The sequence below is a fragment of the Ranitomeya variabilis genome, chromosome 1, assembly GCF_051348905.1.
Source record: "Ranitomeya variabilis isolate aRanVar5 chromosome 1, aRanVar5.hap1, whole genome shotgun sequence".
Lineage (NCBI taxonomy): Eukaryota > Metazoa > Chordata > Amphibia > Anura > Dendrobatidae > Ranitomeya > Ranitomeya variabilis.
The window spans coordinates 244,206,804-244,222,673 of record NC_135232.1 but is presented as its reverse complement, the minus strand read 5'-3'; the positions used below and the strand labels follow the sequence as shown (position 1 = coordinate 244,222,673).

The 15,870-nt window shown below is 41.7% G+C and overlaps 1 protein-coding gene across 2 annotated transcripts in view; it reads right to left on the bottom strand.

Annotated features, from left to right (window-relative positions):
- The window catches only part of ADGRD1 (adhesion G protein-coupled receptor D1), a 1,174,499-nt gene that overhangs the window by 981,541 nt on the left and 177,088 nt on the right, over positions 1–15,870 (bottom strand). For both annotated transcript variants that reach the window (XM_077293307.1, XM_077293306.1), the window contains 2 exons: positions 13,803–13,910; positions 7,561–7,636 (listed from right to left, as the gene is read on the bottom strand). In XM_077293307.1, the coding sequence (XP_077149422.1) occupies positions 7,561–7,636; positions 13,803–13,910 (184 nt within the window). The remainder of the gene's footprint in view (positions 1–7,560; positions 7,637–13,802; positions 13,911–15,870) is intronic.

Below are 15,870 nucleotides of genomic sequence, written 5' to 3'. Positions count from 1 at the left end.
TGTTTGCGGGCTCCCTCTGGTGGTTACTGCTGGTACTGGGTGACTTTGGTGGGTTGCGGCCTTTGGTTTCCATCTGTCCATCAGAGGCTGGGTGTTTCCTATTTTACCTGGCCTTTCTGTCATTTCCCTTGCCGGCTATCAATGTGTTCAGATGTGCTCTGTTTGGTTCCTGCCTAACTGCTCCCAGATCTTTCAGGATAAGCTAAGTGCTGATTTTCAGTTGTTTGGTTTTTTGTCCAGCTTGCTTAGAATGTCTCTTTGTTAGCTGGTTGCTCTAGTGGACTGAGGTTCTCCCCATGTGCCATGAGTTGGCACATGGGTTCTTGTAATCTCAGGATGGTTTTTTTGATTAGGGTTTTTTGCTGACCGCTCAGTCCCCTTTTGTGTCATTCTGCTTTCTAGTTTTCAGCGGGCCTCTATTTGCTAAAGCTATATACATCATCTCTATGTGTGTGCCTTCCTCTCATTTCACCATCAATACATGTGGGGGGCAACTATACCTTTGGGGTTAATTCCTCTGTAGGCAAGTGAGGTCTTTGTTTTCTCTGCAGTACTAGTTAGCTCTTAGGCTGGTGCGTGGCATCTAGAACCAACTAAGGCACGCTCCCTGGCTATCTCTAGTTGCGTTTGTCAGGCGTAGGGCAGCGGTCAGCCCAGGTTCCATCACCCTAGAGCTCGTCCGATATTTATTATTACTTTGCTTATCCTGTGCTATCCCTAGCCATTGGGGATTCATGACACTCACCGTTATTATTTGTTGGGGGCTTGTATCCAACTTTTGGGGGTCTTTCCTCTGGAGGCAAGAAAGGTCTTTCTTTTCCCTTCTAGGGTTAGTTAGTTCTCCGGCTGGCGCGAGACGTCTAGAACCAACATAGGCACGTTCCCCGGCTGCTGCTATTTGTGGTGCTAGGATTAGATATATGGTCAGCTCAGTTACCACTGCCCTATGAGCTGGTTTTTTGTGTTTGCAGACTTAGTAATTATTTCTGAGACCCTCTGCCATTGGGGTCATAACAGGTTATTAATGGAGCAACTTTCGGACTGGGTCGCGGTTAGCAGTGGGGTACCACAGGGGTCAGTATTGGGCCCTCTTCATTTTAACATATTTATTAATGACCTTGTAGGGGGCATACAGAGCAGAATTTCAATATTTGCAGATGACACTAAACTCTGTAGGGTAATCAATACAGAGGAGGACAATTTTATATTACAGGATGATTTATGTAAACTAGAAGCTTGGGCTGACAAATGACAAATGAGCTTTAATGGGGATAAATGTAAGGTCATGCACTTGGGTAGAAGTAATAAGATGTATAACTATGTGCTTAATTCTAAAACTCTGGGCAAAACCGTCAATGAAAAAGACCTGGGTGTATGGCTGGATGACAAACTCATATTCAGTGGCCAGTGTAAAGCAGCTGCTACAAAGGCAAATAAAATAATGGGATGCATTAAAAGAGGCATAGATGCTCATGAGGAGAACATAGTTTTACCTCTATGCAAGTCACTAGTTCGACCACACTTAGAATACTGTGTACAGTTCTGGTCTCCAGTGTATAAGAAAGACATAGCTGAACTAGAGCGGGTGCAGAGAAGAGCGACCAAGGTTATTAGAGGACTGGGGGGTCTGCAATACCAAAATATGTTATTACACGTGGGGCTATTTAGTTTGGAAAAACGAAGGCTAAGGGGTGATCTTATTTTAATGTATAAATATATGAGGGGACAGTACAAAGAGCTTTCTGATGATCTTTTTAATCATAGACCTGAGACAGGGACAAGGAGGCATCCTCTACGTCTGGAGGAAAGAAGGTTTAAGCATAATAACAGATGCGGATTCTTTACTGTAAGAGCAGTGAGACTATGGAACTCTCTGCCGTATGATGTTGTAATGAGTGATTCATTACTTAAATTTAAGAGGGGACTGGATGCCTTTCTTGAAAAGTATAATGTTACAGGTTATATTACTAGATTCCTTGATAGGGCGTTGATCCAGGGAACTAGTCTGATTGCCATATGTGGAGTCGGGAAGGAATTTTTTTCCCCAATGTGGAGCTTACTCTTTGCCACGTAGTTTTTTTTTGCCTTCCTCTGGATCAACATGTTAGGGCATGTTAGGTTAGGCTATGGGTTGAACCAGGTGGACTTAAAGTCTTCCTTCAACCTTAATAACTATGTTACTATGTTACTACGAAAGACGAAACCAACTGTACGTCATATGTTGTGAAGGAGTTAAGCATTTGGCAAGGGACATGTTTTGAGTCATGCACATAGAAATTGTGGCCTACTGAAGCCCCATAGTGTTTTCTCTGACTATGATATCTCATTTATAGCCCTGATACAGTATGATAAATGTCCCTCATATATAATATGATACCCAATCATGAATTCTTTTGCTCAATTTGTCCCCACACAATCCTCCCCACATGCAGAGTATGACCTCACAGCAAGCCCTCAAAGTATAATACCTATAGAGTGACTCCACCACCATAACACTGTACAGTATGATGTTCACACAGTCCCTTACACAGTATGATCTCTTCCACATTCCCCCCACAAAGTATGAAGATCCCCACAGTTCACCATACCCCCCCAGTATAACGTCCTCTACAGCCCCTCCACCACTCACCACCCCACAGCATAATGACCATCATATCCCCCCAAATAGTATTAGAGTCCCCACAGCTCAAAATAAAATATAATGACCACAACAGTTGCCTACGCAGTAAAATGGCTTCCACAGAGCTCCGACAGTATGATGACCACCACATTACCACACAAAATAATGATAGCAACAGCCCCCAAACAGTATAATGCCTCCCACAGATACAAATAAAGTATGATTACAGCCATATTCATCCACACAGTATAATGGCCTCCACAGCCCTCCAAACAGTATAAAGGCCCCCACAATATCCCACACAGTATAATGGTCTCCGCAGTCCCACGCGGTATGATGGCAATTACCGCCCGCACATAGTATGATGGACACCACAGCAGCCTATCAGTCTATCAGATTTTTCTGACTATTGAAATACAGTGCAACACAGCACCAATGCATGTGTGATGCTATGACAATAAATAGAAAAATACAATTTTACCGAGTGACATTTGATGGAGAGGAATGATGGATTAGATAGATCCAGGGATAGCTTAGCAGTAGCTGTGGATGTAGTGTATAGATGCTGGTATGGAAGTACAAGAGATCCTAGATAAGAAGAATGTTTTCCAACATTCCAGAGAGAACAAAGTAAAGGCGTAGACCTGATTTCTGAAAGTGTGGGCACTAATTAGGCAAGAACCCTGTTTACCAGTGAGGAGAAAGCTTTTCCCTCTGTGGTGAGCCAGGAGTCAGAATTCATGATAGGGAGTATCATAGAATCATAGAATGGTAGAGTTGGGAGGGACCTCCTGGGTCATCTGGTCCAACCCCTTGCTCAGAGCAGGATCCACTAAATCATCCCAGGGAGATGTCTGTCCGGCCTCTGTTTAAAGACTTCCATGGAAGAACTCACCACCTCTTGTGGCAGCCTGTTCCACTCATTGATCACCTTAACTGTCAAAAAGTTTTTTCTAATATCTAATCTGTGCCTCCTCCCATTCAGTTTTACCCCAATGCTTCTAGTCTTTCCTTGTGCAAATGAGAATAAAGACATTCTACAATGTGACAGTCCTTGAGATATTTGTAAACAGCTATTAAGTCTCCTCTCAGTCTTCTTTTTTGCAAGCATGTCCTCATAGGACACGGTTTGCAGACCGGTCACCATTCTGGTCACTCTTCTCTGAACTTGCTCGAGTTTGTTGACGTCTTTTTTAAAATGTGGTGGCCAAAACTGGACACAGTATTCCAGATGAGGTCTGAGCAAAGAGGAGTAGAGGGCAATAATGACTTTGCCTGATCTAGACTGTATGCTTCTCTTAATACATCCCAGAATTGTATTTGCCTTTTTTTGCTGCTGCATCACACTGTTGACTCATGTGCAGTTTATGATCTATTAGTATATTCAAGTCTTTTTCACATGTGCTTTTGCTTAGCCCTATTCTTCCCATTCTATATATGCTTTTTTAATTTTTATTGCCCAGATGTAGTACTTTGCATTTTTCCCTATTAAAAACCATTCTGTTAGTTGCTGCCCACTGCTCCAGTTTATGTGAAAAAGGATTGTTTGCCTGAGAATGAGCAAGCCCGGGGAAGGAAGCTACTTTGTCAAGTAGGACCTTCAATGTGTGTCATGAATGGATGCTGAGATTCCAAAGTGACCACTAGTCATCTGTGAGTCTAACCTGCCGCTTCACTGTATTGTGTGAACTAATGCTGAAGTGAGGTCAGCAGAAGCTTGTGGACAGCTGAAATGCTTTCCTGTGCGTAGCGTTCTGATGTTATGGAAATGTAGATGGTACAATCTGCTGAGCTTAGCGATTGGCTGCAGCGGTGGTGTGCTGTAGTCATTAGATCATCGCTGCAGCCTGTAAACAATTATCAGATCATTGACACAGAATCAGCACTGAGCCTGTAAGTAACAGGCTCTTTTTATTTTCACCTAAAACTGACCAAAATGCTAAATAACACTATTCCCCCCAAAAAACTTTTAAGATTCAAGGCCAAGGTGGAAAGGTGTGAGCCGATATGGATGGTCCTGAAGTGTGGTATAATTGTCTAAGGCTTGAATCACAGTAGCATATAGCATGTGATATGATATGCTAATAACCCTCGCCTCCTCCTCTGCTGTGAGCGTGAGCCAAGTGTCAGTCCTCTGTGCTCCGATTCTCTCGCATGAGAGAATAACAGGGAAAGTCATTTCTCCATCTCCTCCATTGCCTGACTCTGCGTATATCGGACTGCACTGAGATGACATCTGAGTGCAGTCCGATGTTTCAAATAGACCCATAGACTTGTATGAGAGAGTGCGAGCCGAGTCTTGCTGCCCATCGCAGCATGCCGTATCAGCATGATAAAACAATCACAGATCTAGATTGCCCCATAAAATAACATTGGTCTGAGTGCTATCCGATAAAACATCACAAAGCACTCGACCGTGTTGTACGCTCCTGTGAGCGAGGCCTAATAGTGAGATTTCCTACTGGATTCCAGGAGTAAATATAGGAATCTCATAAGCAGAGTCTGGGACAGCAAGGTAAAGACTTTACCTTACAAGGTAAAGCTAAAGAGTAGGAGAAAATTAAAAGCCATCACTGGATACATAACAGAGGTTGTCATCTTGGTGTGGAAGGAACTGTGTGAAGAAACAAGGTGTTGGTGTAATCCTTATGAGGCCGGGATCACACATAAGCGAGATACGGCCGAGTCTCGCAGGTGAAAACCCAGCTCTGGCGCCGGCACTCCAGAGCGGAGCATGCAGCTCCATGTATTGCTGTATGGCTGCACGCTCCACTCCGGAGTACCGGCGCCAGAGCTGGGTTTTCACCTGCGAGACTCAGCCGTATCTCGCGTATGTGTGATCCCGGCCTCAGAAACATAAACTTAAAGAGATTAGCTAATTGTTTTTATGTTTATTGGTTTGGTTTGTTCTGAAACATCTAGATATTGTTTTGAAACCAATTATTATGTTGTGACCTGGAAGTTACAATAGACAAAACTCATTGTATATAGCTGATTGTTTCAATTTTTGTTGGTCTGCAATTGTTTCCTTTCAAAGAGGAACCACTCAAGAGCCTGAAGCTCCAAGTTGCTCACAAAACTTATTCAGTGTTCCCTATCCAGAGACTCAGGAACGCCATTCTCAGGCCCCCTTCTTGTGACTCCCCACCTGTTGGCACTTACAGATAGCATTGTGGATCTTTGACACATTTTTACACCATAACTAAAATTAGATCCATTATTATAAGGACTTATTACTGACAACTGAAATGTAGCAATGGCTCTTTGTAGAAATAGGATCAAGTATTGATTGGCGCTCTCCCCATGGCCTGGAACAACTCATGTACGTATAAGAAAAACATGGATATCTCTGGAATAAGACATCAGATCACAGATATGAAGGTATCACTTTCTTCAGCTTCCTATGTCCTACGTGACCATATTAAGGGTTGATCCTACTGATAGATTCTGGGGTATCTTTTAGGCTGATCATTATTACAATGTGAGCTATGCCCATCTTGGAAAAGACATAGCATTAAATCAAAAGACCCATATCTCGATAATTGTGAGGAGGAACAGTGAGAAAAAAACATAAGAGCAGAAATTGCCACTTCTGAACTTGGGACAGGTATCTGTAATGAAGTTACATATACCCCAACTGATAATTCCACTAATCTTTATTCATGGCCATCTGTCCCCTGGGATAATACTTACATAGTAGCTCTTCTTGGTGGTAACCTATTGAACATTACATTTTTTACACCTGAGGAAGCATCTTATGCGAAACTCACGTAAAAGGATGTATTTAGGTAAATATATGTCCATATTTGTCATCTCATGAACATAATACTTTACGGTTTTCTAGTACAATTCACTGCTCCTGGATTTGGGCATTAGCCGTTTTATTTTTTACTTGGAGTAATGATTGTTTTGCAGACCACTATCTGTTCAATATGCTTTGTGGACCCGGGCCTATGAATGTACTGCCACTTTGTAGCATGCGCACTTATTTTCTGTGATATATGTTTTTGCAGTGACATATTCATATCCCCTATGCCATATGCACTTTACAGGTGTTACTTTGTATGCCCTGTCACTTTATTTACCTGTCTGTACTATTCATGTTATGATTATTATCTAGTCAATCACTTATAAGTATTTGTAATCTCAAAAATGTTTGTAGATAAATTAGGTTTTACCTTTGGGCTATGGCATATTAATATTTGGATGGTACCTTTTTTGGGGATCAATTTATTAATATTCCCTCTTTTTTCTAAATGGGCATATGAGATGTCATGTAGCTGCTCATACAAACTTTAAACTGATTTTCTGATTAGTTTGGGACTAATCATAGATATATTTACCCCATGATCTTTTCTCAGTATGATTTCTCCCTTTTTACTTGTTTTTATATAATTGTTAACTGTTTCAATAGAATTTGTATTTTATAATGACTTGTTGTCTGTGGGAGTATATTGTAGGTCGCATTATTTCTGTTGAAGTGTATTCCGAATTACATATATTTCTAACATGCTCTATTGTACATAACCAATAGGACGGAAAAAGGTATTCAAAATGACCCCGTTCAGGAAATGCAGCTTTGTTGGCATTTATTGCTCAGTTTTAAGCTTTTATTACAAAGCAGAACAGAGCTTTGGCTCTATACCATTACTGTTAACAGATCAGCTGAACACGATGAATGGCATCTACTGTAATCTACCGTTATATAATCAAGAAACAGTAAAAAAAAAGTGTCTAAAAATGGATTGAAAAATGGTTTGCAATTGCAGCCAACTGATAACAATAATTGTTCTGTCCTGTTTTGTTTCAGTTGGTTTCTTGTTCTTCAGTAGGAGCCAGAAAGGAAAAATCATGATACATACAGTAAGAATAATCCCAAATCTTCCTTCAGTAATTTGAGATTTGAAATAAAATACTGTGTTTTATGATTGCACACATACCTGGTATCACTGGGTTTAATCTGAGTGTAGTGGCGATGCATCGTGTGGTACAACAATCCGACAATGGTGGTTCGGGCTGAAACAAATAAGAAGTAAAAAAGAGACATTACACACAGGTCTCACCCAACCATGAAATATTCCAGTCATTTCAGGACATTCCCTTGTCATCACATCACATCCCCGTCATAATTGGTGCCACTGGGTTGTGAAATTCAGGCTCCCTGCATTCCCGACATGTTAGTGGTCCTACTGTTGGCTCTCCGTCTCCGCCAGCACTGCTCAATATGGACGGCTAAGTCGGACTGACGGATGCTCCCAGCTCCTTAATCTGCCCAGGAATAGAAATATCAGGACAATTTTTAAACTCTACAAACTGGAAGCAGTAAATGAGAGGGAACGATATAAAACATGCCATGAAATTGCTTTCCACAGAGTCTAATGAGACAGAAAGCGATGGGGACAGATGTTTATTTTTTAGAGAGGAATGTGAACACTTTGCATGAACTCGGAAGTGCAGGCAGAAAACCGAAATGATTTATGAACACCATGGGGCAGAGATAAGTGGTTTCCACTCTGACCGGAACATATTGACAGGAGCCACAGCATCCAGCTATATCTGTTAACCATTTATCAGCTGCAGCTGCAATCAGAAATACATTAGGGGGTTGCTTCTCATGTCAGCATTAGAAAAGAGGTCCATACACCCGGGCCCACATTCATCAGTGTCTCTGCAACTTAAAAGTGGCTTTGTGACATTAATAACATTTGTGCAAAGATTTGTGACTTTTCTCCGCACTTGTGACATGTAATAGGTGACAAAATGTGGGCAAAGTGTGCACAAAGATTTACTTTAGACCACTTTTATGAATAATCCAAGGATATACAGTGCCTTGCAAAAGTATTCGGCTCCCTGGAATTTTTCAACCTTTTCCCACATATCATGCTTCAAACATAAAGATATCAAATTTAAATTTTTGGTGAAGAATCAACAACAAGTAGAACACAATTGTGAAGTTGAATGAAATGTATTGGTTATTTTCAATTTTTCAATAAGACCCCTATCCATTATTAATCCAATAGTGGGAAATGGCTAAAAATACACACACACATTAGGAATAAAGTCTTTAAATGAAAGACAAATATTATTTTGTGCAATATTATTCGGCCCCTTTACTTTCAGTGCAGCAAACTCACTCCAGAAGTTCATTGTGGATCTCTGAATGATCCAATGTTGTCCTTAATGCCTAATGATGATAAATATAATCCACCTGTGTGTAATCAAGTCTACGTATAGACGCACCTACTCTGTGATAGTCTCAGGGTTCTGTTTGAAGCACAGAGAGCATCATGAAGACCAAGGAACACAACAGGCAGGTCCGTGATACTGTTGTGGAGAAGTTTAAAGCTGGATTTGGATACAAAATGATTTCCAAAACTCTAAACATCCCAAGGAGCACAGTGCAAGCGATCATAATGAAATGGAAGGAGTATCATACCACTGCAAATCTACCAAGACCCGGCCGTCCCTCTAAACTTTCATCTCAAACAAGGAGAAGACTGATCAGAGATGCAGCCAAGAGGCCCATAATCACTCTGGATGAACTGCAGAGATCTACAGCTGAGGTGGGACAGTCTGTCCATAGGACAACAATCAGTCATACACTGCACAAATCTGGCCTTTATGGAAGAGTGGCAAGAAGAAAGTCATTTCTCAAAGATATCCATAAAAAGTGTTGTTTAATGTTTGCAACAAGTCACCTGGGAGACACACCAAACATGTGGAAGAAGGTGCTCTGATCAGATGAAAGCAAAATCGAATGCTTTGGCAACAATGCCAAACGATATGTTTGGCGTAAAGGCAACACAGCTCATCACCCTGAACACACCATCCCCACTGTCAAACATGGTGGTGGCAGCATCATGGTTTGGGCCTGCTTTTCTTCAGCAGGGACAGGGAAGAAGGTTAAAATTGATGGGAAGATGGATGGAGCCAAATACAGGACCATTCTTGAAGAAAACCTGTTGGAGTCTGCAAAAGACCTGAGACTGGGACGGAGATTTGTCTTCCAACAAGACAATGATCCCAAACATAAAGCAAAATCTACAGTGGAATGGTTCACAAATAAACGTATCCAGGTGTTAGATTGGCCAAGCCAAAGTCCAGACCTCAATCCAATCGAGAATCTGTGGAAAGAGCTGAAAACTGCTGTTCACAAGTGATCTCCATCAAACCTCACTGAGTTCGAGCTGTTTGCCAAGGCAGAATGGGCAAGAATTTCAGTCTCTCGATGTACAAAACTGATAGAGACATACCCCAAGCGACTTGCAGCTGTAATCGCAGCACAAGGTGGTGCAACAAATTAAGTTAAAGGGGCCAAATAATATTGCACGACCCACTTTTCAGTTTTTTATTTTTTACATAAATTTTAAATAACCAATACATTTCGTTCAACTTCACAATTGTGTTCCACTTGTTGTTGATTCTTCACCAAAAATTTACATTTGGTATCTTTATGTTTGAAGCATGATATGTGGGAAAAGGTTGAAAAGTTCCAGGGAGCCAAATACTTTCGCAAGGCACTGTAATTGGGTAAAATTATGGTGCCTGTTCATAACATCTACATTTGCTATTTTTATTTATATGAATGTACAAGTGTGACAGAGTAAGGCTGGAGTGAGACACCCCCGATATTTGGTCTGAGTACAGAAAGCTATTTCCAGACTGATCCCAGACCTCCAGAGCTGAACTCCTGAACTGCCTCATAGTTTATTAGGAACTGTCGAGCTTAGGTAAGGAGACCCACAGCTTGGGTGGAAACAGACCGAGAAACTTGAATGTGTGAAGCCGGCTTAAATAGTTACCCTTGTTTTAATTTTTAGTTTTATAAATCAATAGCACTCATTAAAATGAGAAACATTGTGATATATCTTATCAGAGAACTTTGTTTCTTTTTTCTCATCAGGATGGAGGGCTTATGTACTATGGAATACTCTTGTTTCGCTGGTCAACCCAGCTACCCATGTTCAGCATGGTGTGCCTACAGTTCATAGCGCCTGAAGTTCCTAACGCCTGAAGCTCTTGATGCCTATGTTTTGTTACTGCATTGGTTTAATAATGTCAGAGTCATGTGAACACTGAGTACTCACTGCTTGTTTTTATGTTTTAGGGTAAAATTTAAAAACAAAATCTTGAAAGCAGGCAATCACCTTTATAAGTATCTATTTTTCCCGTGTGTTGTGAGTCTTGTCAGCTCATATGTGTGAAATTCTTAATATCTCAGGTTTAGTATAAAGATAGGAGGTACAGAGCTTAGTAGCAGTGTCACCTTGGATCTGATGACTGAAGGGGATATAAAGGCCCTTCTGCCACATAAGAAGATGGGGGGTCTTGTTACAGATTATACTTTTGAGACGTAGAGTTAAAGAAGACCTGTCACTTGCTCCAAAACATTGAATTAAATACTTTGTAAACAACCCTAAGTTTATCTGTTTCTGCGCAGTGTCGGTCCACTGTAGTGGTATTCACATTTCTTTCTTCTGGAGAGCATTATGTGAAATCTCTGCTTGCAGTCCAACTGTGTGTTTCTTTAGCGTCTACTCTGGTTGTGTGTGCTTTCACCTCTCCCAGCAGGCACTTCCAATCACAGTTCAGCAACATATGAGACTGTTAGACCAGGTTCACACGTTCAGTATTTGGTCAGCATTTCACATCAGTATTTGTAAGCCAAAACCAGGAGTGGGTAATAAATGCAGAAGTGGTGACGTGTTTCTATTATACTTTTCCTCTGATTGTTCCATTCCTGGTTTTGGCTTACAAATACTGATGTAAAATACTGACCAAATACTGAAAATCTGAACGTGAACTGTCAAATTAACTGCCAAACTGATATTGATAGCTTCTAGGAGGGAGGGGTGAAAGCGCACACCTCCAAATAAAATTCTGAAGAAATGTAAGCAGAGATTTCACATGCTGTGCTCCAAAAAGGCAAATGTACATATCTCTGCAATGGAGTGATGCAATACAAAATGGAAAACAACAGCAGAATCGGGGAGGTCAGAGATTTTTACATGGTATTAATCTCAATGTTTTGAACACTTAAAGGGAACCTGTCACCAGGTTTGGCCGATAAGATAAGGCCATCACCTTTCAGGGCTGATATCCATTCTATAACGTGGTACATCTGCCCTGAAAGGTGATGGCCGTATCTCTTATCGGCTAAACCTGGTGACAGGTTCACTTTAACTGGTCCTCTTAAAGCTAGATCGTTATATGCAATTTTATAACCTGTATCAATTCCTATTTTTACTAATTTGGTAAACATATTAGCAAGCAGACTAAATGATAAAATACAGGGCAAGTTTTTGATCAGCCAAAAACATGCTTTTTTGCCATCTATATCCGCATCACCATGTGAATTAATAGCACAACTATGAAGGAGCTATGCTTCATTTCTCCCATTGCACCACTAACAAATCTATCCATTCTGTTTTACATAGAAGCTGTCTTGTGATTGTGGGATGACAAGCTTTAAGTTCACATAAAGTGCTAGAGAGCCCTCATTAATCAGGGACATATAACAGAAAATGCAAACATAATGACACCTTAGATTAAATACATCACAGCTACTGTGGCCTTAAAGCCATGGTATGATTTAAAGAAAAGTGGGAAAAAAAGAGTCAATTTTTCCTTCAACAAGTTCATTGCCCTTCTGATGAAGAAAAGGTTAGGTTTGAAAAAGATATATCAAGTGCTAAAGCGCAAGAAGATATAAATGATTTAAATTACTTTTTCACTGCTGGGACGTACCAGATCATCACATAATGTACTGAGAGATAAAGTAGGACAATTGTTTATGCCACTAGACATATAATATGAATTTTACTGAAAATGTACCAAATAACTAAAAAAAATTAGAAAACTGTTTAATTCTTATTTCTAAAAATTTTAAAATAATTTGGGTGTTTGCGCCGATAGAGCCTGGATGAAAGACAAAGAATGCCATGTGCATTGGAAACTCGTTGCTGCCATGCTGTCCTTTTACTGATTTTTGTACATATTTTTTGCACCTTCTCCTATAAAATAAAAAAAAAATTTTGGCAAAAAATTCTGGAAGCTGCATCAACCCCTCATTTTGTCCACATGTGATTGCATCTTGTCTTATGGATCTCGTGCCTCCAACCGCCTAGGGCGTGGGTGAGCTGGTATTTCTTTATTGACTATAATGGTGCTGAAGGAGTCACCATGTGCTCTGTCGTGCATCATTTTTGGGCATCCAGGCATAGTGGAGGTGGGCACTAAGACGTTGTAGACTGTTTCTGAGTGTCCGCCTCCAATAAGCATATACACCCGAGAATGATGCACGATAGATATGGTGACTCCATTTGCACCACTATAGTCAATGGCCCTGTCGGCACGTACGTCCGACTCCCTCTTTGCGAGGGGTTCGGATATAAGCTCTGATGGGACAAACAAACGTAGGACAAAGCTCAGTGTGAAAAAAACCTTACAGATTATGAGGTGGCTGCAGATTATGTAAAGCAAGCTACAGCACTGCTAAAGCACCCAGCGGGCTTAAAGAGTTACTAGAACAGCAAATGATTATGGCTGTCCATTGGGAAATCACAGTGCGTGCATAGTTCGCGACACTTGGATGTGTGAAATTGACCCTACTGTGATGGATATATTTATCTAGTTTCTTGCACATGAAGATAAGAAATAACGTTCTGAGTTATACCCAATGAGGATATTTGCTTGATTTGTTGACATTGTAAGCCCTATTGTCCCTCATAAATTTATTTTACACATGATTCCAACTGTGTTCAGTATGAAATGCAGACAGTGACCATGATGTCAGCAGCAGAATACTGTCATATCCAGTAAGCACTCTAATAGTACGCGTTATTGTGTTCATCATGGACACAGGCTTCAACATCTATGACGTGAAGATGGATCTGTATAATTAAGGCCACTGGGGCTGCCATGTAATGAGAGTATGGTCTCTACAGCTTCACTGACATTGAAGATGCGACATAAAATTGTCAACTTGTGGACTACAATACAATCTAAAGAAATAAGACTGACATGCGAAAAGACCCATTAAGGGACATCACTCCATTTACAAGTACATTGCATTTTCTGAAAACAGACTCTTATTTATTATTTAGCAATCTTTTTCTCTACCATTATCAGCAGCAGATAGAAGACATTCTTATAAACTGATAGCAGGGTGACCTGAACTTACATTTGCTCATGAATGCTTCTCCGGGAACAGAGATGTATGAATGCCCTTCAGATGGAAAGCGGTAGTGAGGCAAGCTCAACATCTGAGGCACCTTCACCATGGCATAATCTGAAAGAATCACAGAAAGTGACCATAAATCACATTTGCACAGATATGTGACAAACTTAAATGTTCAAATGTGGAGAAAATGTCTCTAAACACTTCTTGACATTACAGTAATAACATCATTTAGGACAATTGCTTCCGTGCAGTAAATCGATGTCTATCTAATCTGACATAAGATGCTTGTATAAGCAAGCCATCTTACATCAATGTTCTGACCTAGAAAGAATAAAGTATGTGAGTCAGCATTGCAAACCTGCGCTTGAGAGCTACAAGCAAATCCGCACAATAGCATCATGTCTGACAAAAGCTTGCTTCAATTCATGTATACTGTAACTATGTGCAAAATACAGCTATTGTTCCGGTTCTGGAGGCACAGTGCACCAGTACAAAATTTCATTTTCAGCTCTGGCTATTTTTTCTTCAGTTAGTGAACTTCAGACATTATGGCCCCAAGTCATTTAGACTTAGCAATACGACTACCATATGTATCCGAAACACCAAGGTTTTAGAGGAGGAAAACAGAAAAAAATTGAAACAAAAATGTGGGGTCATTTCTGTACTAATATACCCCATCCTGGTGTATATATGTCCCCAATGCAGGTATACATGGTCCTCTCATCACCATCCTGGTATACATGGCCCCCTCAACTCCTTCCTATTATACATGGCAACCTCATCCTCATCCTGGTATATGTGGTCTCCTCATCCCCATCCTGGTATACCTGATCCCCTCATCTGCATCCGGGAATACATGGCCCCATCATCCCCATCCTGGTATACGTGGTCTCCTCATCCCCATCCTGGTATACATGGCCCCCTCATCCCCATCCTGCAGTACATGGCCCCCTCATCCCCATCCTGGCATACATGGTCCCCTCATCCCCAGCCTGGTACGCATGCCTACCTCATCCCCATCCTGGTATGCATGGTCCCATGATTCCCATCCTGATATGCATGGCCTCCTCATCCTCATCCTGGTATGTATGGTCCACTCATCAACATTCTGGCATGCATGGCACCCTCATTCCCATCCTGGTATGCATGGTCCCCTCATGCGCATTTTTGTATGCATGGCCCCTTCATCCCCATCCTGTTATACATGGCTCCCTCATCCCAATCCTGGTATACATTGTCCTCTCATCCCCATCCCGGCATACATGGCCCCCTCATCCCCATCATGGTATGCATGTACCCTTTATCCCCATACTAATATACATGTACCCCTCATCCCCATCCTCGTATGCATGTACATCTCATCCCCATCCTGGTATGCATGGTCCCCTCATCCCCATTCTATTATGTATGCCCCCTCATCTCCATCCTGGTATGCATGGTCCCCTCATCCCCATCCTGGTATACATGAACCGCTCATCCCCATGCTGGTAAACATGGCCCCTCATCATGATGCTGGTATACATGGTCCCATCATCCCCATCCTGTTATACATGGCCCTCTCATCTCCATCCTGGTATGCATGGCCCCTCATCCCCATCCTGGTATGCATGGTCCCCTCATCCCCTTCCTGGTATACATGAACCACTCATCCCCATGCTGGTAAACATGGCCCCTCATCCTGATGCTGGTATACATGGTCCCCTGGTCCCCTCATCCCCATCCTGGTATACAAGGCTCCCTCATCCCCATCCTGGTATGCATGGTCCCCTCATCCCGATTCTGGTATGCATGGTCCCCTCATCCCCTTTCTGGTATGCATGGCCCTCTCATCCCCATTCTTGTATATATGGCCCCCTCATCCCCATCCTGGTGTACATTGTCCTCTCATCCCCATCCTGGCATACATGGCCCCCTCATCCCCATCATGGTATGCATGTACCCTTTATCCCCATACTAATATGCATGTACCCTTCATCTCCATCCTGGTATGCATGGTCCCCTCATCCCCATTCTATTATGTATGCCCCCTCATCCCCATCCTGGTATGCATGGTCCCCTCATCCCCTTC